This window comes from Vidua macroura, chromosome 4 (genome assembly GCF_024509145.1).
Source record: "Vidua macroura isolate BioBank_ID:100142 chromosome 4, ASM2450914v1, whole genome shotgun sequence".
Lineage (NCBI taxonomy): Eukaryota > Metazoa > Chordata > Aves > Passeriformes > Viduidae > Vidua > Vidua macroura.
Genome location: NC_071574.1, coordinates 3,228,324 through 3,251,270, shown reverse-complemented (window position 1 = coordinate 3,251,270; position 22,947 = coordinate 3,228,324). Strand labels below are relative to the sequence as shown.

The following is a 22,947-nucleotide window of genomic DNA, read 5'->3' as shown; positions in this document are numbered from 1 at the left end:
GCTAAGACTGAAGCTGCACTTCCAGGAGAAAATTCCCAAACAATCCTCACATGTCCTTTGTTTCTCTGCTGCTCTGGATGCAATTGGAAATAATGAGCAAGATAGAGGGGAAACATCACAGTCTCTGTCATGTGCTCCCAGTCCTAATGCAAGGTTGTATTCCCCAAAACAAGCAGTACTGTATCATTTGCTTACAGGATCTGTGCTCTCAAATGAGCTGTGATAAACATCTCCCAGGTGACTTCATACCCCATTCCCCAAGGTGAGGAAAGGGACATAACAGACTCAGTCAGAATCCCCGCTGCAGTTCCCATCAGCACCAACACGCTTGAGGTCAGCAAGACTTCTGTGGCCAAGACCCTTAAAAGTAGGCCCAGATTGTTGCCAAAATTCCATACAGCAGCATTCTGGTTTGGGGAGGCTTCTCTTAATTTAAAGATTTCTGCTCTGTCTCTTTTTCAGCTGAGTCTCTAAGACACTAGGGCAAAATCACCTCTATTTTCCCAAGTATAGGCATGATTTTTCCAGCAGCCACCCTGCTCACATAACTACACTTGGTCTCCAAGTCAGTGCATCCTGGGATTGAGCTGGGAGATCTCCAAACTCCATGAACAGTAGTCACACAGCTTCTGCTACCTTGAGCATGCTTCACATTTTAACTTTGTTTTTCTCTTCTCTTTAGAATGAGGACCTCTTGAGCCCCTGCAGAATGATCCAGTGGCTCCATACACCTTTGGGAGGTGATGAGCTGGGTGCTCTCCTCTGCCAGGCACTGTTGTGGGCTGCAATACGGAGATGTTAGAGAGTTGACTGGATGGTTTTGCTCATCTAGCAATGATGCAGTAAGCTGAATATGTAAAATAATGTGCACTGCAGATGTAGCACTATCATTCCGAAGGTAAAGGGCTACAGTAATGTTGCCAGGTAAATGAGTGTCAGGCACTGGCTACAGCAGCTGAGCCTTTGTGTCCTTAGAGATTCCTATCTAAAGCATCTTCTCCCTTCTGTCCAGTGGTGTCAGCAGGGTGGCTTTGCACTGGGATACCATTGGGGAGCCTGGCTTGGGCTGCATGTGGGAACAGGCACGAGCTTGCCCTCTTCAGAGAGTCCTGGGAGAACTTCCTGCGAGTTGCCTCAGGGAAATAGAAGAAAAGGCAGCAATTTTCAGTTCAGTATGGCAGGATGTGGTATTTTAGAGAAGAAGATTGTTAGCTGAGGGGCAGTTCCCCGTTCTAGTGTAAATCTAGTATTGCTTCACCCATGTCCTGGCTTCAGGCCCTTAAAATTACTTCTGGGGTCAGGATGTGCCCCCGAGCACTTGCAGGTTTAGCCATTGCACAAAAACGAGTGGGTGAGTGCTGGAGGATGTGTTTGGTTAAAGGAGAGCTGCTCAGTGCACGCTGTGTGAAAAGCGGAGCCGCTGAAGCCCAGGACAGTGTGCTAACAGCAGGCAACTTCCCAAAAGTCTTCCTAGCAGGCAGCAGGATGGCTGTCCTGGGCAGGCTTGCAGCACGTTTACCCCATCCCTGAAGCAAAACCAAGCTGGGCATGTCCTGCTGAAGTCTGCCTAGTGCCAGTGAGACGCGGCGACTGGAGCCACAACATGGCACAGGGCACTTTGCAAATGATCAGGCTGTGTTCCCCACTGCCTGCCATTCAGGAAAGCCCGTGGAAAGCAAGTGTAAAGTCCCACTGCTGTCATTTGGTAGCATCACACTCCTTAGCACTGCTGCATGTTTCATCAGATTAAGCAGGGGTGCTCTGGGTCCCAGTAGTTGATGTTGTCTGAGAAGGTACCGCTTAGATTTTCAGGAGGGACTTTTTCCATTTGTATTGACATAAGTGACAGAAAATTTCATGAAATCTTGCCATCACAGGGCCAGCAGATTCTGTTCTCTTTGCTTTTTCTCCTTAGACGTGCTCCAAAAGACATGCTCAAATGCAGAGTGATGGAAAATACAGAGCACTGGGCAGACTTTCCTGGGAGAACAGTGCATAAATTCTTCCCTTTCTGGACATGTTTTGCTCAGGTGACCCCTGCTTCAGTTAAGTCTGCAGGAAAGAAGCAGAGCACAGGGAGAAGTTACTACCTTAGGAAAATGATTCTTTGCTAAGGGCTTTCTTGGCAGGGAGGCACAGCCACCTTAATGCCTGCAGGACAACAAACTCTACCAATATCCAGAAAGGCAATATCCAGGCCTTTCCCTTCCTTCCTTCCTCCCCAACACCCTGGCTATGCACTTGCATGTTCTTTATTACAGCAATCTTGATTTACATCAACAGGAGCCAGAGTCACACATGCCTCACTTCAAAGCTCCCTCCCTGCCTGTGAGGGAGCTGCTGATAGCAGCAGATAGTGGTGTCTGCAGCTCACAAGTGAAGTGAAAGTCTGGTGAGCTGCCCAGACAGACACCACTCCGGTTTGAGTCATTACCCTTTTCTACCTGTTCTCAGCTGGATGGATGAGAAAGGATAACTCATGTTCAAACACCAGGTCAGCTGTGCCCGCCCTTGCAAAATAAACATTTGATGTCAGTGAAGAACATTAATGGGATGGTATTTCAGGTACTTCCTTTCCCTTCACACATTTCTCAGGGGTTTTATCAAAAGTAAAGAGAGTGAATAAGATCCCAGCAGGCACTCGGACTCTCCTGGAAGCAATGATGTCCTAGTGCGCTCCACCAAGGCCCAGCAGCTGTCAGCATGGGTGGCACTGCTCCCCCACAAGTCCATGCCTATGCCTTGGGTCATCACGGCACAGCTGGGAAGTGATGGCTGTGTGCTGGCCACCCCCTGTTCCACAAACAAGGACAGGGATCTGAGGGGCAAGAAGATATCACCGATGTCACCTGCACTGGGTGCTGCCAGGTGCTGTCTGAGCCCAGTCTGTGCTGAAGGTTTTCAAAATGATGGTCGAGGCCCAGGGAGGACTAGCCAGGCTCCTGAGCCCATCTCGTCTCACTTCACTGCCAGCCTATGGAAAACCAGGTCTGGCTCAGGGCAGGTGCCAAGAGCTGTGCCCGAGCATGCAGCCCCCTGCACAGGTTCCCTGCTCATCTGTAAGCTGCACCCATTTGGGCTCGCCAGCCTTTGGGACCAACCTCATGGTACAGCCAGAGCAAGGACTCTCTGAGCAGCAGCTCCAGCCTGGGTGTCGTGCCAGAAAACCCCAGGTGCTGCCGGGAGCGAGCGGTGGCTCAGTAGGTGGCACTCTGCATCCACAGGGAGCCAGCACCTTCCCAAAGGTGAGCCCTGCCCTTGCAGCCCCAGCAACCGCAAGGCCCCGCTGCAGTGGGGCAGCCCAGGGGGCTGAGCCTTGCAGCCCCCCTCAAGGCTTCTCCTCCTTGCACCACGTCTGGGGTTACCCTTTGGAAGTTCATCCTGGGAACAGAATCCAGTTGTCCTTCCAGCCCTGGAAGAGGGCAATGGCCAAGCTTAGTGCCTTTTCCCTCACAGCACACAGAAGAACTGGGGCTTGTGGCAGATCCCACCCAGAATGTCCTGAAACGTGCGGCGTCTGGAGGGTGTTCTCTCCAAGAAGCAGCCAAGCAGGGCTTGGCCAGGAGGCTGCCATTTGGGAAGAGCTCCCCTGATGTCCAACCAGGACCTCTCCGTGCATGACTGGGTACCCATCACCATCTGGCTGCACTTTCTGGACTCTGAGGAGTTGTGCTGGTTGATACCAGGTCTCCCCTTCTTCTTCAAGGTCACAGGAAGGACTAGCGGGAGGAAGTTGATGAAATGACAAATTCAAAGCATGGCAAGCCAAATTCCTCGCTGCTGGCAGTCAGTGAGATGGAGCTATCAGCTGGAGACTGGAGAAGAGAGGGAACACGGTGAGTCAGCTGCTGGATATGCCATGTTTGGTCTCCAAACAGTGCAGGTAACACGGGCAATTGCACTTGGGACATGCAACCTTTCCCCCGCTAAGCCTCTTCCAATTGCTCAGCAGTTTGCCAAGTGCAGCAAATGGGACTGGAATGTTCAGGGCCCAGTATATTTCTCGGACTGGACTTAAAAAAATTTAAATGTTTCCAGTGAATCTCTGATTTTAAAAAATGGGAGAAATATTTTGTTTTAACAGCTGAAGAAAAGAAAATTTGTGGGGGAAGCTGTGGTGCCTGGCTGAGGAAGCCAGCCTTGAGCACAGCAGGAGGAGGGAGGAAGAGAGGGAGGATTCCTGGATGACAAACCTTGCTTTGGCCATTCTCAAATCACCAACCTCATGTTTCAGCAGAAGAGACCCCAAACCCCAAAACCTCTGCCTCTGGAGAAACTCCCCTCACATGCAAATGATCTCTGTGAACTCCAGGCACTGAGACTTACAGAGGTCTTGCCGGAAGGGAACTCCAGTCCAAGGAGGAAAGGAGGAGCCCTGTGAATCTCCTGACTATCCCCCAAATAGCCCAGGAGCTGCTTGTTGACTGCCTGCAGAGCTCTCTGACATGGGGTTGCAGTGATGAGCAGGATTTGCCTTTTCTCTGCTGTACCTCTGAGGACAGGCAACAAAGGGGAAACACGACAAAAACCCCAGAAGTAAAGCTGTCAGCGCATGCCAGCTGTTTCAGACAGTTTCAATTGCACCATGCACAAAAGGGCAGTCGAAGGTTTGCTAGAGCTGTCTGTATCAGCTTAACATCTGAGTGACTGATTCAGCATCTTCTTTTCCAGACCTCTTGGGCATAGCCTCTCGGGATTGGCATGGTCTGGCAAAGGCACCAGGAGCCACATATCGTGTGTGCCCGTGGAAGAAGGGAGAAGGTTCAATGACTGAACCACTTGGATCTCTGCCACCTCGAGCAAAGGCTCTGTCAGCTTCCTGAGCTGTAAGTAACATTCTGTCCTCCCTCAGTTAAAAGGCCCAGATCCTCCTTTCCCAAGGCAGCATTGCCACCCACTGCCCTCCCAGCCTGCTGTGCTGTGGGACTGGAGCAGGGGGGGTACCAGTGCCTTCATCCTTGACCCCCTGGGCTTCTCTGGGTTCCCATGCCAGGTCAGCATGTTACAACCTGCTGCCCCAGTTCTCCTCTCCTCAAAGCAGCAGTTCCCTCTACAACTACCTGAAAGGGGGTTGTAGTGATGTGGAGCATCCGGTCTCTTCTGTTGTGCCTGCAGTGAGAGTACTAGAAGAAATGGCCTTAAGAAGAGACGAGGGAGACTTGGATTAGATACTAGAAAAATGTTTTCACTGTTTGAATGCTCAGGCACTGGATTAGGTTGCCCAGGGAGGTGGTGGACTCACCATCCCTGGAAGTGTTCAAGAAGCATCTGGATCTGGCGCTGGGCGATGTGGTTCAGTGGTTTAGGGGTTACAGTGACAGTGCTGGGTTGATGGTTGGACTTGGTGGGCTTACAGGTCCCTTCCTACCTTGGTGGTTTGGAGATTCTTCAGCAGGTCTGCTTCCCGCTTCTTCACACAAGAGTCCGGAGAGGTGTCCGTGGGGAGGTGCCCTCCGGGGAGTGCACCTCGGGGCAGGTGCACTATGGGCAGCTGTGAGTCGCAGTGCCCCCGAGGAGCGCATTTGTCCCTGCCCGGTGGGTGCCACCGCTTACTCAGCCCTTACTCATGCGCTCGGGGAGACGCAAACCAGCGAGGCGAGGGAGGGGGGTTGATGACCGGGTTTATCGCTGGAAAACACTCGTCCGGGAGATGCGGGGAGAGCAAGGAGCACGGAGCCAGCCGGCAGACAGGTGTGCCCGCAATAACCCGGCGCGCTCCCGACTCCACTCCCGCGCGGGATCCCGGTTGCCCAGGGAAGCTGTGGGTGCCCGATCCCTAGAGGTGTTCGAGGCCGGGCTGGTCGGACGGGGTTTGGAACAACCTGGTCTAGTAGAAGGTGTCCTTGCCCGTGGCAGGGGGTGGAATGAGGTGGTAGTCAATGTCCTTTGCAACAAAAAAAAAAAAAAAACCAAAAACAAAAACAAAACAACATAGTGAGATTCTGTGTTTCTATCACTCCGGGACTCCGTCATTCCGTGATTCTGGGATTCTGGGATCCCGCCCCGCTCCGCCCCGCCCCTCTGACGCCGCTCCGCGTCCGCGCCCCCAGCTCCAGCCGCCCATAAAGTGGGTGGCGGCGGCAGGCGGCTCCTCATGGAGCGCTGTGCGCCGCCGGCACCTGTTGTGCTACGGCGACTCCTTCCCCCTCGTTCTCTCAGTGTCTCAGTCGCCACCCGCCCCGGGACGGACGATGAGGGCCGTGGTGCTGATGGCGGCGCTGGCCGTGCTGGCAGGTGCGGGACCGCACGGGACGGGGGAGCCCGGGATTCGGGGGAGATCGGGATTCGGGGGAGCCCGCGATCGCGCCTGAGGGGGGGGGGGGGGGCTCGCGCCTGAGGGCAGCCCGCGCGCGGCGGCCGTAGGCGGGAAAGCGCTGAGGCGACTGAGGGGCCCTGAGGCGACTGAGGGGCCCCGAGGCGACTGAGGGGCCCCGAGGAGAGTGAGGGGCCCCGCGGCGCCGCGCTCGGCGGCGACCCCTCTGCCCCCCTCCCCAGCTCACGGCGCCCTTTCCCCTCCCTCAAAGCGAACCGTGCGGCCGCCGGGTCCTCGGCCAACGCCACGGAGCCACAGCGGCACGAGGAGCGGGAGCCCGGGAGCCGCGAGGGCGAGCCCGTGCCGGGTCCTGACTACGAGGAGGATGAGGAGGAGTACGAGGAGGCGCCGCCCGTCCACCAGTACATCGTGGACGACTTGATCCGAGGTGAGTCGGCGGCGCTGGGGCTGGGATCTCGCAACTTGCGAGTCCCAACTTAACGCCTTTTCTTTCTTGTAAACGCTGCTATGCTTAGCTCGTCGACTTTGGTGCAAAAACGTGCTTGTGCTTAAAGCTGCTGCTTTGGAAGTAGCTGTCAGGGGTGGAAACCTAGCGTGCATGTGCCCAGGGTGTGTGGAAGCTGCAGGCCAGCCGGTAGGTTGCTGTGTGGAGCTTTATTTCTGATAAACCTCACAAGAAGGCTGTGGTCAGGTGGCGACCACCTGCTTAGTGTAGAAGCATCAGTGGAGTTTTTAGGTGCTGTTTGGCCCTAAAGGTTTGTTTTACATCAAGTTGTCTGTCTCGCTGCAAGAATTTCTCTGGGTAATTTCTGATGGTGGCTTATTTGGGTTGGAGTCAACTGAAGCTTTCTTGGGAAAGCAGACACTTAAATCCCTTAAGTGGCCACAGGAAAGTTTGTTAAGCATCTTTAGGCCAATGCTTCACTGTCGATAGCTGTTGTGTGTATTTATTGTAATTTGCCCACTTGCTGAGCTGTGAGGAGATCTGAGCAGTCCGCCTTACTGTGGGAGTGGGAGTATTTTGTTGGTTCTGGGCTGAGTGTAGCTGCAGTACAAGCCAGGTATCTACAAGTGATTTGAACCTCAGTAGGTGTGAGTAGGCTGGTCCTGTTGCCTGCAGGGTGGATCTAACTACTGATTTTCCTGCAGAAGCACCCCGAGACTTGAATGTGATTAAAGGACCTCTTAAATTAAGCGAGACCATGCTCTGTGTGGTCACTTGAGGGAATTGATGGACTTGTGCTTAAGTTCCCCGTGAAGGTCTCTGGGGGAACCGCGCCTGTCGGTGTTATCGAGCAGCTTAGCCTGTCAAACTACTGGCTTGGTGACTGAAGTGTTGTCTTAACTGCACAGAAACCAGACTTGTTACCTAAGGTGGTTGGTTTGTAGACCAGCTCTTCTGCTTGGCGTGAGGTTTATCTGTGGATAAACCTTGAAGCTGGTATGATTCAGCTGTGGATGGCTTTCCTGGCTGTGCAGCCTGCAGACAGGGACACAGAGATGGAGCTGACAAGCTGAGCCTGGGAGCGGGAGGAAGGGAAGCGGCCTCAATTATGAAAGCGCGAACCTAAAGATCAAGTCAGACGGGACGGAACAGGGGCCTCTGACTGTCAGGAGTGAGCTCACACTTCCAGGCACAGGAAACCTTGCTGCAGGAACGGTGTACCTCGTTTACATATTAATATAGCTCATACCGTTTTAATCAGACTTCTGGTTGCTGAAGGCATTTTTGCTTTTAAGTAACTTCAAGCCAGGCTTGTTGCTCTAGAAGTGAAAATGATCAGCTGTCTAGACAACAGTGAACTACACCTTGTTTCTTTGAATGGGCTCTCAGCACCAGAAATACAGGGTTAGGAAGTAGTTAGATCCAGTTGTGCTCTATTGTGGTGACTGCCTGTATGCATAGAGCCGTGGCTAAAATATTAATCACCCAAAAATGATTTTCATTAGGTCTTCAGAGCACAAGAGCAAAACTGAAGCTTGTTGTAAATAGCTCTGCTGTTTCCTAGGCCCTATTTAAATCCCCCGGGGTAACTGTTACTCCTGAGCAGCACTGTTGCGCTGCCAGGGCCGGTTTAGGGCTAGCAGTGCAGGGGGAGGGTTCTTGCAAAAGCTTGCTGCGCTAAGTTAGTGCAAAGTAGTGCTATTGAGCTTGGATTGCTGCATGGGACAGCTCTGGAGCTTCTGACCCTCAGTCAGCGGCTGGTTTGTTCTCCTCAGTGAAAGGAACGTGATTGCTCTTGCTTAAATCCAAGGGCTACTAAGTCACCAGGATTTTAAACCACACTCTTCTAGAGGTTTGTCTTAATTGAGATAATGAGGGGCAGCAGTAAGCGGCAGAATAAATAGTCTGACTGTTGCGGCCTCTTGCCTTCACTCCTTCCCTGCGCTCAGCATCTCTCACAAAGTAGGAGAACTGGAAAGGAACTCTCTGCTTCTGAAGACAGCACAGCAGGTTGTTTAGGAGGAGCAAGTATGCCAACCGGGATAGCAAGCTGCTTTGCCTCGGCAAGTGCCCAGGACTATCTAGCGAGTTACAGTGCCTTTCATCACTGATGCAAATGGAGAGTTTAGAGACATTAGCCCTGTACCTGAGTCCATATAAAACCAGAGGATGGCTTGGCTCAGCACAAACTCCCTGTTCTTTACAGGCCTTTGCTTGAAACTGTGCTGTTCCTCTCAAGCGTCTTATGCTGCAGTCCTGCATCTCTGCTGCTCTTCATCTTTGGTGGCTCTTGGCTCATCTGCTCCTACTGCCTCTGGCCTGCATGGCACAGGACTTAAGGGTAGCAGAGTTGTGCTTCAATGAGTTGCTGAGCTTGCTGCCTTTGTGCTGGGTGTGAGATGCCCAGCAGCATTCTCACTTGCATCCTGTGCTTCCTGGTCACAGATTCTCCTGCGGTGATGGTCCTCCTTGTTCTCACCAAATTCTTCAACTCAGTTTTCTCAGAATTGTGCTTTCTAGCACTTTTATACCAAGTCATCGTGTCCTTTTTTCAGTTGAACCTGTGGTTAAACCAAAGCCAGCAAAGAGGGGGGGAGAGAAGAATGCTGGCAAATCAAGAAGGAAGAAAAACAGAGGGAAAAACAAGAAGAAAGGGACACCCTGTGAAATGGAATACAAAAACTTTTGCATCCATGGAGAATGCATATACCGAGAAAATCTCCAGATGGTGACCTGCAAGTAAGTTACTTGTAGCTTCTGAGTTAGGTGTCATTGCCATGAGACAGTGGCATATGAGGGCTCACAGGAAAAATCAGTGTCAACTTGGTATAGATCCATCTCCTGCCGTATTTTGACTGAGAATCTTTCTGCCGTGTAAATTAAGTGATGATGGAATCTGAGATGCATAACAAGCCACTGAACTCATCAGTTGGTCATAAACTCAAACCAAAAGAATGAAAAGGCGTGTCTTTCTGGAACATCACACCCAAACTAATCTCGACTTGTTGAAATGCTGACAAACCTTGTGCTAGAGCAGTGACTGCATTTCACGAACCTGCTCTGAAGTGAGCACCTTGAGATTCATGGGAAACCCGGATCATGTCTAAGTCAGGTCTGAGTATGTGTGGGTGTCCTTGGCTCCAGACAGCACAAGAGCTGATAAGAACTTGTGTTAATATTTACTTGCAGGTGTCATCAGGATTTTTTTGGTGAGCGCTGTGGTGAACAGTTCATGAAGACTCAAAGGAAGAATGATGTGGCAGACTACTCAAAGACTGTGTTGGTAGTGGTAGCTGTGCTGCTCTCAAGCATCAGCTTCATTACTGTACTTATCATTGTGATAGTGCAGTAAGTATTATCCTCTTTGGTGTCTGTCTTCCTTAAGTGTGAGCGGGGCCTGTGCCCAATAACCCCAGAATGTGCATGGCTCATCTGAATTAACTTTGTGAAAAGCAGCTGGAAAGGATGAGTTCTTATCCCAGCTTGGATATGTCTGAAGGGTAGAAGCAAGGTCCGTGACACTTATATTGTAAAGCAAGAGCCCCTCTTGCCAGGGTAGTTAGAGTGCTGCAGAACAGCAGCAGGAAGCCCAGAAGGAGCATTAATGCTGACGCAGCGCTGCCTTCCCTAATCCTGATGGAGAAACCTGCAAGCAGCAATGTGATAGCCTCATGCATGGCTATTAGCCAACAGCTGCATGCACAGGTAGAGGGTAGGAAATGGTGCTCTGAGAGTCCATTTGTTAATGGATGTTGTTGGGCTTAAATGCTTACACTTGGAGGGGAAGCAAGTGGGGAGGCAAATGCTGGTGGTCCCAAATTCTGCTTGCTGTTAATAGGATGGGAACACTATTTCAGCTGAACCAGCTGCTGCAGGTCAGTGTGGTGGGTTGTCAGAATCTGGAGTCCTGGTGAGAATAAATTCAAAGAGCTTTTCTGGGTACATGTTTCAGGCCATATAACAAACTGAATATTGAAACAGTCCTGCAGTTCTGTCACTGCAACTCCAGCACCGTAGGGCTTGGGATATTATAGTAACTCCAAGGTTCAGTCTAATTTTAGATCTTGATGAAGCACATCATCTGAATTGGGTACGTGCTGTACCTTTTCCTGCAATTCAGGAAACAAGGTGTGCTTTGTCATTTCAGTGTTGCTTCATATTTAACTCTGAACTTGAAGAATGCTGGGATGAACACTTGTTCTCTGAATGCTGCCTCATTCCCTGCTGCTAGGAGAGATAACCAGCTCTGTAGTGCTCTAAGAGCAAATGATTATTGGTAGTTTCTGAAGTGCATTTGCTTCATGTTCTGAACTCTCACAAGGTGGGAGCATGCAAATCTGTACCCCCATCCAGAGAAGCTGTGTGGAATAGTCACTAGAAAACACTGGAGAAATTGAGAGGAAATCAGTAATTCCTTATTATGTATTCAAGGGATGGGGACCAGATTTGAAGCCTGCAGGGCTCTGCTGTGGAGATGAGGAAGACAGTGTGGTCTCTGCAGCTATAAGCTCAAGCCACTAGGAAATCTGTCACCCAGAAAGTCTCCTGGTGCTTTGCTCAGTCCCAGCAATAACTTCTCTTCATCTTGCCCCCTAATCTAGTTTAAGCCAAGAAGCTCTATCTTTGTGAGGCACAAGTGTTCACATCTAGTTCCTTGATTTTATCAGAGGATGCTGCTTGATGCTGAATGCTTACAAACTGTCTTGCTTGAAACTCCCTGGTGCCAAGGAGTTGCTTGAGGATTCAAAAAAACATCAGTCTAAATGCTGCAGAGGATGGGGAAGCTGGTGACGACAGGATGTGCATCAGGGTTCAAAATTATCTCTAACATGCCATAATTCCACAGGGTCAGGAAAAAGTGTCCTCAGTATGAAGAGAAAGAAGAAAGGAAAAAACTCCGACAAGAAAACAGAAATGGCCATGTTGGTGTGTAAATGGGGAGAAAACAGGTATGAATGCTGACTTCAAACACCTTTCAGTCCTTCCAGGCTGTATGGGAATTGCATGCTTGTTTTGCAAAGCTAGTGTTTGCTTTTCATGCTCCAAGTGTCTTGAAACACATAGGTTACGTGTGAGCAGCTGGCTTGGTTTTCTCAAAACCACCTTGAGTTGTACAAGCTGTTCAACAGCTCTGTTAAATTTGACTGTGTTAAAGACCAGATGAGGATGGGAAGCTGTACTGAGATAAGTGGAGCTATGAAGAAAAAGTTCTGAATATCTGGACAGAGGCAGATGTAGTGCAGGAAACAGTGGTAGACTTCAGTCATGGAAGATGATGCCACAGCATCATCACCTCTTAGAAGAAAAGTACTGAGCATTTTCATATCTTTCCTGCAAAGAGAGTTTCAGGAAGTTTCTGGTGCTCAGAAGCTGTGGACCAAAAGGAAGCTGTGAGTTCTGTGGGCACCACAGATAGCCTCTCAGTCAGGTTTCATACTGTCACAGCAACTGAGGCCCAAAGCTCCTTGGCATATGTGGGTTGCTTCTGGGCGTGATCTAGTGGATTTTACTGAGCAGGCAAGTTGGTCTTTTCTGAGGCCAGGTGTATGTAACAGCAGACTCAAGGACCGTTACTGGAGAGGAGTTACACTACAAGCTGAGGAGGAAGCCATCAAAGATAGTCCTGAAAAATTCCGCCAGACCTGTGAAGTTTTGCTTTGCCACATGTCAGCTATAGATGTTTTCTAGCTTTGTCCAGTGACAACTGGAGGGTTTTGCTCAAAGCTTACTTGAAGCTGAAGAGTGTCTGGCAGTGTCCTCAGGTGTGTGCACATCCTTAACCTACCTGCCTTGCTCAGTGGTTTGCCGTGGTGCTAGCACAGGGTGCTTGTGTCTCGGATGGTGATTAATGTGCCTGGTCTGCCCGTTACAGAGCAATTCTGAAGTGGCCATTGCCAAGCTGCGGGGTACCTCTGGCTACCTGACACATCCACCTGGACACTGTGGGCTGGAGCTGTTGCCACTAAGCCCTGATTCATCAAGAGAGATGCTGCTGCAAGGAGATGTCAACAAGCCACTTGCTGCTGAATCACTTGCTGAGGAGACCAGTTATCACTGCATCTTGGCACAACGATGTGGAAGGAGCTAGCTTGTTGGGGGACAGTACCTCTTATCAAGACCTGCTGGAGACTACTGCTACTGAGCCTTCTCTCTCTGTGCTAGAGCTCCAGTCTCGGCTGTTGTGTGGATGGACTTTGTTCTCTTAGCAAATCTCATTGGCAGCTCTAACTCTGAGGGGGAGAACCTGTTGCTGCTTTCAGGACCGGGTAGAAGGGAGAAAATTCCCTTCCTTCCCTCTACCAAAGTGAGAAAGGGAAGAGGTTGGGATGGCTTCTCTCCCTAGACCTCAGTGGATGAAAAACCTAATTCTGTTGTCACTGTGCTCCCTGTCCATATTGGCTTCCAAGAGTTTCATCTGTAGTTGTGACTTGCAGGGCGTTGGTGACAGATGTTTGTCAGCTGCACCTGGGCTCTGTTACTGTGTGTGTGGAAGTAATCCCTCCAAGTTCTGTAGGACTCGTGGTGTGAGTGGAGCTATCCATTTGCGTGTGTGCTAGCCTGAGTTAATATTAGTCTCCTCAGGATGCTGAGACAGTGGATGCAAGAGCTGAAGCTTTGCATCCAAAGGAAAAGATCTGTGCTCCAACCAACTGATAAGGCTGGACCCATCTCTTCTAAACACAAAGCTACTTCTGTTAAACAGATACTTGTTGCTGCTTTAAGCAGTGCTTAAATGTAAAACGCTTCACGTCAGATCCCATCAGTTTAACTTGACTAAGAACCTGTTCCTTTGAAGAATTTAATTCAGGCACTGATGCTTTGCAAGCAGTGGTCTCCTGTGCTCTACCTTCAGGTGTGAAGAACTCATCTTACCTCAATCTTTTCTGACCCAGGTGTCCTCGGTTTCTTAACTGTCCATGCAGTCTTGAGCACAGAGTATTATTTGAGTTCAGTTTCTTCTTGGAAGAGTGATTGTGTTCTGTATAAACAGAGCAGAATTCTTCTGGTAGCAGAGAAACACCATTAATTGTCAAGTTGTATCTGTAAATGTGTAAATATTTATTACTGTATTTAATATTTAACGTTTCCATAACAAACTTATTTATTTTATAATTAAACTTTTTACATAACCTAATCATGGTAAGGTTTTCTTTCTTGCTGTCAGGAGTACATGTAAACACTTGAAATTAGAGCTTGGTTTCTCTTCAAAGCAAGAACTTCAACACTTGGGAGCACAAAGTACTGCTGTGAAGAACTGCAGCTGTGTGCCAGGCATGGCCTTGGTGCTCTTACAAGAGTGCAAGCTGTTTGTAAACAAAAGGTATAAATGCAAGTACCTGTTTGGGTAAGAAATCCATTTCATTCAGCTACAAGGGATCTTCTAGTTCTTGAATTAGGGTGAGGCTAAGTCAGCTATCTCATTGGCAGTGAAACTTCAAACTGAGGTTTGAGCAAATGTAGCCCTTTGCACTTGAGTCAAGAGTTGGAATACTCAATGGCAAGAGCCTTTCATCTCTGTGCAGTCGGAGAGAATTTGGACAGCAGCTTGAAACCTGGTCCTAAATAAATGAGGAAAAGCAGCATAGCCTCAGGTCAGTTACTACCTAAGCAGAAAGGGAGCCTTGGCCTCCACTGTCCGCTTGGAATTTCTTTTCTTCCTTGGTATTTATTAGTCTAACTTTGTGTTAATGTTCCCTCTAAGCACTTCTAGCAGTGAGCTGGGGTTTCAGTTCAGAGTTGCCAAAAAAAAAAGTTTCAAGGAGGTGAGTTTGGCTTTATACAGTTAAAAAGAAGGGGATGGAGAAGATGATTTTGAGGCCCTTCTTTCATAAGCATCTTCAAGAGGTGTTGATGGCTGAGACTCAACTTGAAGCAGAGCTGAAGAAAAACCCCAGCCATCAGTTTTAATTAGGATGCAGGTTGTGTATCCAGCATAGGACTAGAGCTCAGTCCTGCCTGGAGCTGCTGAGATGCCTTGGCCCCCTGAGCTCGCCAGGGAGTTCTCAGGCTCTGAGAGCAGCCTGTATGGTATGTAGCTGAGGTACAGGTAAGGTATTGCAACACCTCTTGGGAAGATTGCAAGACTTCATTCCAGGGAACTTGCTTCATTACCAAAGTAAACAGCATTTCTCCAAGTGGCTTTTCCACAGACATTTGCTATTAGAGTTCTGGCAAGAAAAGCTGTTTCTGTCAGTCCTGCCAAGATTTTTTTTTTTTGCTTTGGAGTAAACAAGCTTGATCTCAGTGGTAACCAAGCCATGGCCTAGTGAGACTGGGGATGGATTATAACTCCCTTTTAAAAGCCATTAGAATTTTCCAGAAACTTTTCTCTCTATAGTCTGAATTCTGGGGAAAGTAACAAGTTTTTCACTTATTAAACTAAACCAACACTAGTGTGGGAGACAGAGCTGTTCTTCCTCTTTCCTCCCCAGCTTCTGAGCTTGAAAGGAGTGAAGCTACCACTGTAAGTTGTAGATTCCATCTGTAGTGTACTTTTAATACCCTGGTTACTGAGTGGGCTGGAAAGTATTTTCCAAAAATGAGATGGGAACTGGAGAGCCAACAGTGGAGGGCAGACTTCACAGAAGACTTTGTCCTCTCTAAGGATTTAGGTTACAGCCAGATTTTCTGAGAGGTTGTGCAGCCAGCAACTCTACTGCAGAGCTCTTCTTTGTGCTTTGCTCTTGGTCAGTCACATCCAGTCACTGCTGTAGCTCTTGCTAGCAGAGCTTTGCTGTGCCGAAGAGATGATGCTGTTTCATGCAGGGCAGGGTGCTGCCAGTGTTCCCTGTGGTGGCTTGTTGAGGACATGGACTGTTTTCTGTATTTGGGAAACTAAGTGGAGGGTGCTGAGGGCAAATCTCTCTGTCCATGAATGGCATAGATAATTATAAATCCAGAACTGATGTATGTAAGAAAGTAAAAATTCCCTTCATTATGCTTTAATCAATTACAAGTTCTGGCAAGCAATAATGTGTTTTTTCTACTATGGCTCTGGCTAATAACAGCCTGCTCCAAGCTTCTGAACAGAAATGTGATGCACAAGCACCATCTAGACCTACAGTGCCCAGTGGGTTGGTTGCTTGAAAGAACCCACAATAGATGGGTGGAGCTGTGTGTCTGGAAGTCTCTTGCTGTCCAAGGATGCTGTGCTTGTGTGACAAGAAAATCTGATTTGCTGCAAGGCAAGGGCAAAGATAATTTTTACTGTTGATCCTGCATGGCCAGGTCTGCTCTTCAGGATGTACATCATCTGACTTTTGACCTTCTCCCTTCACCATGGAGTTACCTTGGTTTCACTGAGCATGCCTGAGTTCTGGTCGCACATCTTATTAATAAGTTATGCCTCCAGAATTTTCTTGACCTTCCATTGACAGTGCTGCTTTGAGAGAAGTGCATCTGTGTCCTTCTCACTTGTAGCTGCTCCAGGTAGGACCTGAGGGAGGAGCCTAATGTGCTTGCACAATTTTCTGCACACAGGGCTGATTTGGCAAGGTATTTTTGATATCCAGATCAGTATCCACAGATAATGTGATGGTCATGCCTTCTTACACAATTCCATCGTCGTTCCTGAACATTTTGTTCTCTGTGACTCTTGTAGAAAGAACGATAGCTCATCGTGGTATTATCTATTGTGCACTCAATGGAGCTTTTGAGTGTTTGTAGTTGTCTGTGACCGGAGAGCTTCCTGTCTGCTTCTGGACATGGCTTCCCTCTTCCTGCCCACCTCCCAGTATGCCCCTTTTCCCTCAGAGCAGTAGCAGATGTTAGTCTGAATTTAAGACATTTTCCTTGGTAAATTCAGATGTACATGGACATCTATAAATGTGTTTGTACTGTCAGCAATCCCAGGTAGCTGTGCAGTGGTTTGCTTCACCCACATTTGAGTTGTTTGGTGCCATTTCCAATAACTGGTGTAAAGGTTTGAGTCCTTAAAAGACTTTGGGTGTTTTTATAGCAATATACTTACCTAGCACTACTGATACTTCAGTAAACTCCCTGAGCAAGCGTGCCTGAAAGCAAGGCTGTGAACTGGGACAGATGCTTGCCTGTCTTGGGATGGGGTTTCTTGATGTGCTAACAGTATGTTCCACTTCAAAGAACAGTGCTGCACTCACCTGGCTCTTGAGGCATCCTCTTGGATAGGGAGCCATGGCTGCGTGTCCTTGGTGACTGCTGAATGCAGTGAGTGAGCATGTGCAAGGAGCAAAGACTGCTTTTTGCTGTCACTGTTGGACTCTGTTCACGTGGGACAGATCAGTGGACAGAAGGGTCAGACAGTTCTTAATAAACAAACCTAGCTTCCTTCTCATTTTGTGAGTAAAGATGTGCATACCTATCATTCCTTTGCTGGTTACACCTTTCCTGAGCCAGTAATCCTCATTTGCTGCAGGTCTGGCTTTGTCTATGACTTGGGAGTCGCTCAGCTGAGCCAGCTACGCCTCTGAGTGTCAGAGGGAAACAGCTGTGGTTTGCTTTCTCTAGAGGCCCACAGCCAAGGAAGCAGGATTTGTGCTTTTTTCAGCCAAAGAAGACCTCTGAGGTAGCACATTCTAAGCCCAAAGCAGAGAAATTATGTCAAAATGTATTTTCCTAGTAAGGACTGTCAGTGCATCTTTTTTGAGAAAGAACAAGTTTTCATTTATAGGCTTTTTGTGTCATTAAGATATATCTTTTTTCAAATGGTTCAGAAAAATAGCCAATTCTCAGCTCAGCATTTTTTTTCTGAAATAATACATTCTATTCTCTTTACATATTGGGACAAAAAGCAAAGCTCAGTAGTCTGGGAGTCTGATCTAATCCAGCATTTCCAATATGTCTTAACCTACATATGATACCCTCATTCCAACACCATGCGCCCTAAGTCAGAGACCACTGTCATCGCTTCTAACTGCCTTTGGGTTCCTGCCTTTTGATGCTTTGTTCCAGAACTTGGAAAATAGTTTCCTTCTTTGGGTGTGTTTTTTCCTTACACTGCTGCAGTGAATTTGTATTTGGGCATCAGACAGCACTCAGAGGCTGGATTGGTTCATGAGTGGTGCTGGAAACCTGCTCTTCTTCCAGAGGATAAAAAAAGCGCTGCTGATGTTGTGCCATGAGTTACATTCTTTTTGCTTAGGAAAGGAAATCTTTTCAGTACTGCAGGTTACCTGTTAAAAAAAAAAAAAGTGGAAACAGAAATTACTTCTAGAAGTTTAAAGTGAGGAACATATTTTAAAATGTCTCTATTAGTGTGTCCACAGCTCCTGTCAGTGCAGGGTCATAGCATCTCAGCAGAATCTCAGGCCAATGTCTTATCAGGCCTCCCTTCCCCTCCTTGCATTGCTGCTGGGATGGTAATGTGAAATGTTGGTGACTGAACAAGGACTGAGCCTGGTAGCTGTCCCAGGTTTTACCTGTAAGACTGCCCTTTTCTTGCATTGTTTGCCCTCACATTTCTAAGTAGTGTCATTTATGTTCAGAAATTATTGGAGGTCCACACACCAAATGCAGGTGAAGAGTTTCAAATGAAGCTTCCAAGTGTAATTTGGGTAGGTACAGAGTTAGTGTGGCTCCCATTGATACTTGTCTGCATTGCTTTCAGACTGTATCTGACTCCTTGCAGTTAAAAGGCACTTCCCTGCCTTATGCCTGGGGATGATTACTGTTGGGGAAGAAAGGCAGACACCTCCTGGGTGGAGCAGAGCACAGCAAAACCAAACCAGGGCTTAGGGCAACAAACGTTCTCGCAGGTCTCGGTCCCCCTCATTTATGATGAAAGCTTTTCAAATACATGCACAGTAGTGACTTGTGTCAATCCTGTGAGATGTTCTAGGGAAGCACTATAGCATATTGCCTGGTAAAGACAGCAGCAGTTGGGATTATCAGCCTGAAAGAGGAGTGAGGTGGAGGGACAGAGTAGCAGGGTCGAGCAAGGTGGACCAGAGTAAGGACAGGTTTTGAACCACTTCTCTCATACCACAGGCGTAGCAAGGAATACTAAGGCATATCGAGGCCTATTAAGGAATGACCCCTGTGCGAAGTGCGCATCATAGTGCCAGTGCATACCAGTTCTAGGGCCTTTACCAGGCTCAGCAGGAAGCCTCCCTTCCCTTTCTGCACCAGGGGAGAGATTAGAGGGAAAACTGATAGAATGATCCGTGCTGTGTCAGGGATAAAGCCAGAAACAATTCACAGGCCTTTGGGAAGCTTGCCTTTGCAGCAGTAGGAAGAAAAGGGTCCTCTTAGCATGGCTGCACACTTATTTTTCTCAGTCACATTTACAGTCTTATAAGGTTATGAGACATCACATAGGAAAGATATGGTGCTGTTAGCTATGTAGCCATGCCTTTAAAAGATAAAGTTAAGATTTGAAAGAAGACATGATATCCGCAGACAAAAATGCTCATCGTTTTTTCAAACCTCTAATTAGGTGCACAGAAACTGCTGTTGTAGGTGCAAGCTTGGTGACAGTACTTGCAAAAAGACAGCCGGTGGAATTTTGTATTTGGGAACGTTTTTCTGCAGATGTGAGGGGATTTCTGCTTATAGCAGAAGGTAGACAATGACTGATTTTATGCTTGGTCCTTGGTTTTCTATCCAAAAAAAAAAAAGGAAAAAAAGAACATTCGCACTTCTCCTCTGTTCTATGTCCATCCCAGCAATGCAGACTGGAATTGAACTGGTTTTTCTCTGGGCTGACATGATTTACATAATAAGAAATCACTTACTGCAACGCTAATGAGCAAGAAGTGCAAGACTCAACAATGTGTGTCTGTTAACAAAACTATCACAGGAAAAGTTGGTACAGGGGTCAAACAGTGATGGTGGGGTGCTTGGTCATCATCGACCCTATCTCACCTGGGTCCTAGGAACATCAGGCTGAGTTTTGTCATGGATTTAGTGGGAAATCTAGGAAAACAGCATGTTCAGAAGATCCCATATTTTTGCTGGTGTCTGAAAAATTCTGCTTTAAGACATGACTAAAGCATTTCATAATTCTTTTTGTTGAGATGATCTTGGCTTGTGCCAAAAGGACCTTTCATTCAGAAGGCATCCATAGGTAACTGAGGCCTTGTCAGTGCATTGAGAATATTGTTTGAACGCATGGCTTGAATTTGCATCTTACTCTCTGCTAAAACCTTGTTTCTGGTTTTATCTGGTTCTGAGTGTACTTAAACAGTGTTCACTGTTAGGCCATTTCATCTTCAGGATTTGTTTCAGTCGCTGCCCTGGTGCAGAGCATGTGACATAAAAGCTGTTACACACTGAATCCTGAGTGGGTGGGAGTAGGGCGAGTGCTGCCACTGAAATAACTCTGTGCTTTTCCATCTCACACCAGTGTTGCACAAGAGTCTCTAAATGAATCCCACTCAGACATCCCAAATGATTGCACTACAGTTCAGCACTAAGATTCAACATCCACAGCCTTGCTGGTGCTGGGGAGATGCTCCACAGAATGGTAAACTCACAGCAGAACTAGGCTGCTTGTGTTTTCCTGGGAGGAGCCAATTAATAACAACATGATCTTCATCAAGTGTTCCCACCTTTAAGGAAGGCCGAAAGCCTCTTGTCCCCTCGTTCAAATTTCATCACAGCCATCCCCTGGGCTCAGTGTGCAAGCCAGTCTAGAGGGAGCTCTTTGGAAAGTAGCCAGCTGGTCTGCCAGGAGATTGGATCCAGTTGCATCAGCATGGGAGCAGGAATGCTCCCAGGGCTGGTGGGACCTGTCCTAACTGGTTTTCCAAAGCTCCTCCCACAAGAGCTCTTGCAAGGACATCCACTTACCTCACCAAAACCTGGGTGATCCGACCATCGTGCAAGTAGAGCAGCTGTTACCTGGCAAGAGCAGAGAAGGTTAACCTTTCTCTGGGCTCCGAAGTTGGGGACAGCGTGAAGTGATATGTGAAACAGCACAATAGTGCTGTCAAGCCATACTGTCTTAACTGTAGGACTATCACAGACTAGCATCTATCAAAACAAGGATGAGCCAGGCCCTTGTTTAGTAGGAGATTAGATCAATTGGTCTGTGATGATTAACAGTTGATACTGCAGATAATTTTATGGAAAGCACTCCAGCCTTTCAGAAGGGCTGTCTCGGACCGACTGCTTTGTGCAGGGTTATCAGTGCTCATGACTTTACTGTGAACCTTTCTATCAGCCATGGTGCTTCAGTGAGGAAACAATTGTAGCTTTTGGTCTTTGGTATGAACAGTGTTTTGATGTGAAGCTTTGTGGGAGCTTTTGGGTTTTTTTCTTGTGCACATCAGGTCTGAGTGTGTACAGTTGCCTGGTACTGTGAGGCACTCCCTTCAGGGGCCAGTCCCTGGAGATGCTTATTTACACCAAGGACTGGCTTCTGGCATGGAGGCATGGCCTGGGAACCTGAAGTTTCACATACTTCTTTGGAGCAAGGGCATTTTTGGCCCCTAGGACCAGTAGGGATGGAGGGGATGGAATTCAGTGTATAACCTAAATATTGCTATAAAGACTTTAGAAAATAGCAAGATAACTTTATTTCCTCTCCTAATTTTGAATCAGTGTCATGGTTTGGGAGGTCTGTCTGCCAGCTGCAACGTGGCTTAAGCTGGGAGCCAGAGACCATGAGTGAGAAGTCAGCAGCAGCAGCAAAGTTTCCATCTCTCATCTAGGCAGCACGGGAGCAGGATATGGGCTGACATTCCAGCCCAGCTGATCTCGTGTGCTCTGAAGGAAGTAGGACAGGCAGCAGACAAACCCTCAGGCCTGTTTATGAAATATTCCTGTACAGTAGCTCCCAAAGTGAAGTGTAGGGAGACTCACAGTTAGCAGGGGAGAGGGGAGCAGGAAGCAGGGCTTTAGAGGAGGCTGTTAACTAAAGCCACGACCTATGCAAAAAGAAGCCTGACAATCCCTTCTTCACCCCCCTACCTTGCTAATGACTGCTGGAAAAGCTTTCTCCAATGCAAAGCATCTGGGATGACTTTGTAGCACAGAGAACAGTGATTAAACAGATGGTATCACCCACGAGCGCGGCTTGTACACGTCTTGGGGAGAAACAGGATATGCCACACAAGAGAGTGCTTTGCATTGGGTTGCTGTGCCCACACACCTTCTGTGTGACCTGGCGTGGCGTGTCTGCCTGGCCTCCCAGAGTGCGCTCGCTCGCAGCCCGCAGCCGCAGCGCCGGGCTCACACGGCTCACTGCAGCACAGAGGCCTGGCCGATGCCACTGGGGACGCCGAGCACGGGGGTACTGGGCACGAAAGATGTGCTGGAGGTGGTTTTTTCTGTGCTGCTCTGCTGGGAAGGTTTCAGCCTGCTTAGAGTGTAGCCTCCTGGTACCTCTTGTTCTTCCTTACTGTGTCTCTCTGTGGGCACTCTTTGTGTGAATAGCTCTTCCCCCCAATACATGTGCCCTTCTATGCTGTGTTTCCTTAGGAACCCTGACCTTCTGCTTTCCCTTCCCTAAGAAGCTGAGATTGGTGGTACTTCACACTTTTAATCATCCTTTTTCTCAGCACCCTTGTCAGATCTATGAAATGTGCTATGCTCTCTCAGAGAATCAGCACAGCTGCGTGGGGAATTCATCCCTGGCACAAAGACCTGACGCTTGCAGGATATCCCGTGAGCCTCAGGTCTGTTTGCACATTTCTAACTGCTGTGATTAATTTGTGGCCATTGAGAGTCCTGTTAGTGTAGCAGCACTGCTCTCATGTCCTGGCTCAACTGCAGTGGGATGATGATGCCTCTCCAGGACCTCTTTACTGTCTCCTTCAGGATAGTGCTCTCTAAGCTATTCCTGGCTTTTTATCCAAAGCTGTGTGCTCTTGGCTGTTGTGGTGAGAGATGTTTGGCTGGAGGTTCCAGCAAGATGTAGGCAGTGTCTTGCTGTGTCTGAGGCATTACTTCTCCCTGTGGAGCCTTTCTTGAAGAGGTTGAGCAACCAAGACCTCGCCACACTGCAACAGGAGTGCTTTGTGACCTCCTTTCAAAGCAGTAGGAAACCAGCAGCAGGGCAATGACCATTGCCTCGTGCTTCTGTCAGCCTGCATGGCTCCATGGTGCTCATGGGATTTTTAACTTCCAGTGCATAAACCAGCACTGGTTTGCCCTCTCTAAGCAGTATTAGGCTGATCAACTATTGAGCCTTAAGGGTTTTTCCAACAGAATCAGAAGATACTAGGAGTACAGGAGTTTGTCTGGAGATTTGACCCTGCTCTGCACAGCCTTCCAGAAAGGTTTCTTTCCTCTGGCCAGGTGAGAGCCA

General features: G+C 48.4%; 1 protein-coding gene across 1 annotated transcript; it reads left to right on the top strand.

Moving 5' to 3' along the window:
* The first annotated feature begins 6,136 nt into the window (after positions 1 to 6,136).
* Positions 6,137 to 13,854, top strand: AREG (amphiregulin). The gene is made up of 6 exons (XM_053976785.1): positions 6,137 to 6,234; positions 6,525 to 6,701; positions 9,275 to 9,458; positions 9,909 to 10,067; positions 11,566 to 11,668; positions 12,592 to 13,854. Exons 1-5 carry the CDS (start codon positions 6,192 to 6,194, stop codon positions 11,651 to 11,653), a joined length of 651 nt encoding a protein of 216 aa, XP_053832760.1. The 5' UTR covers positions 6,137 to 6,191; the 3' UTR covers positions 11,654 to 11,668; positions 12,592 to 13,854.
* The last annotated feature ends 9,093 nt before the right edge of the window (positions 13,855 to 22,947 follow it).

Excerpts from the sequence above, each read along its gene's own strand:
- AREG (XM_053976785.1), top strand. The coding sequence starts at position 6,192 with ATGAGGGCCGTGGTGCTGATGGCGGCGCTGGCCGTGCTGGCAG. Across the intron at positions 6,235-6,524 it reads GGCGCTGGCCGTGCTGGCAG|CGAACCGTGCGGCCGCCGGG; the intron begins GTGCGGGACCGC and ends CCTCCCTCAAAG. Across the intron at positions 9,459-9,908 it reads CTCCAGATGGTGACCTGCAA|GTGTCATCAGGATTTTTTTG; the intron begins GTAAGTTACTTG and ends ATTTACTTGCAG.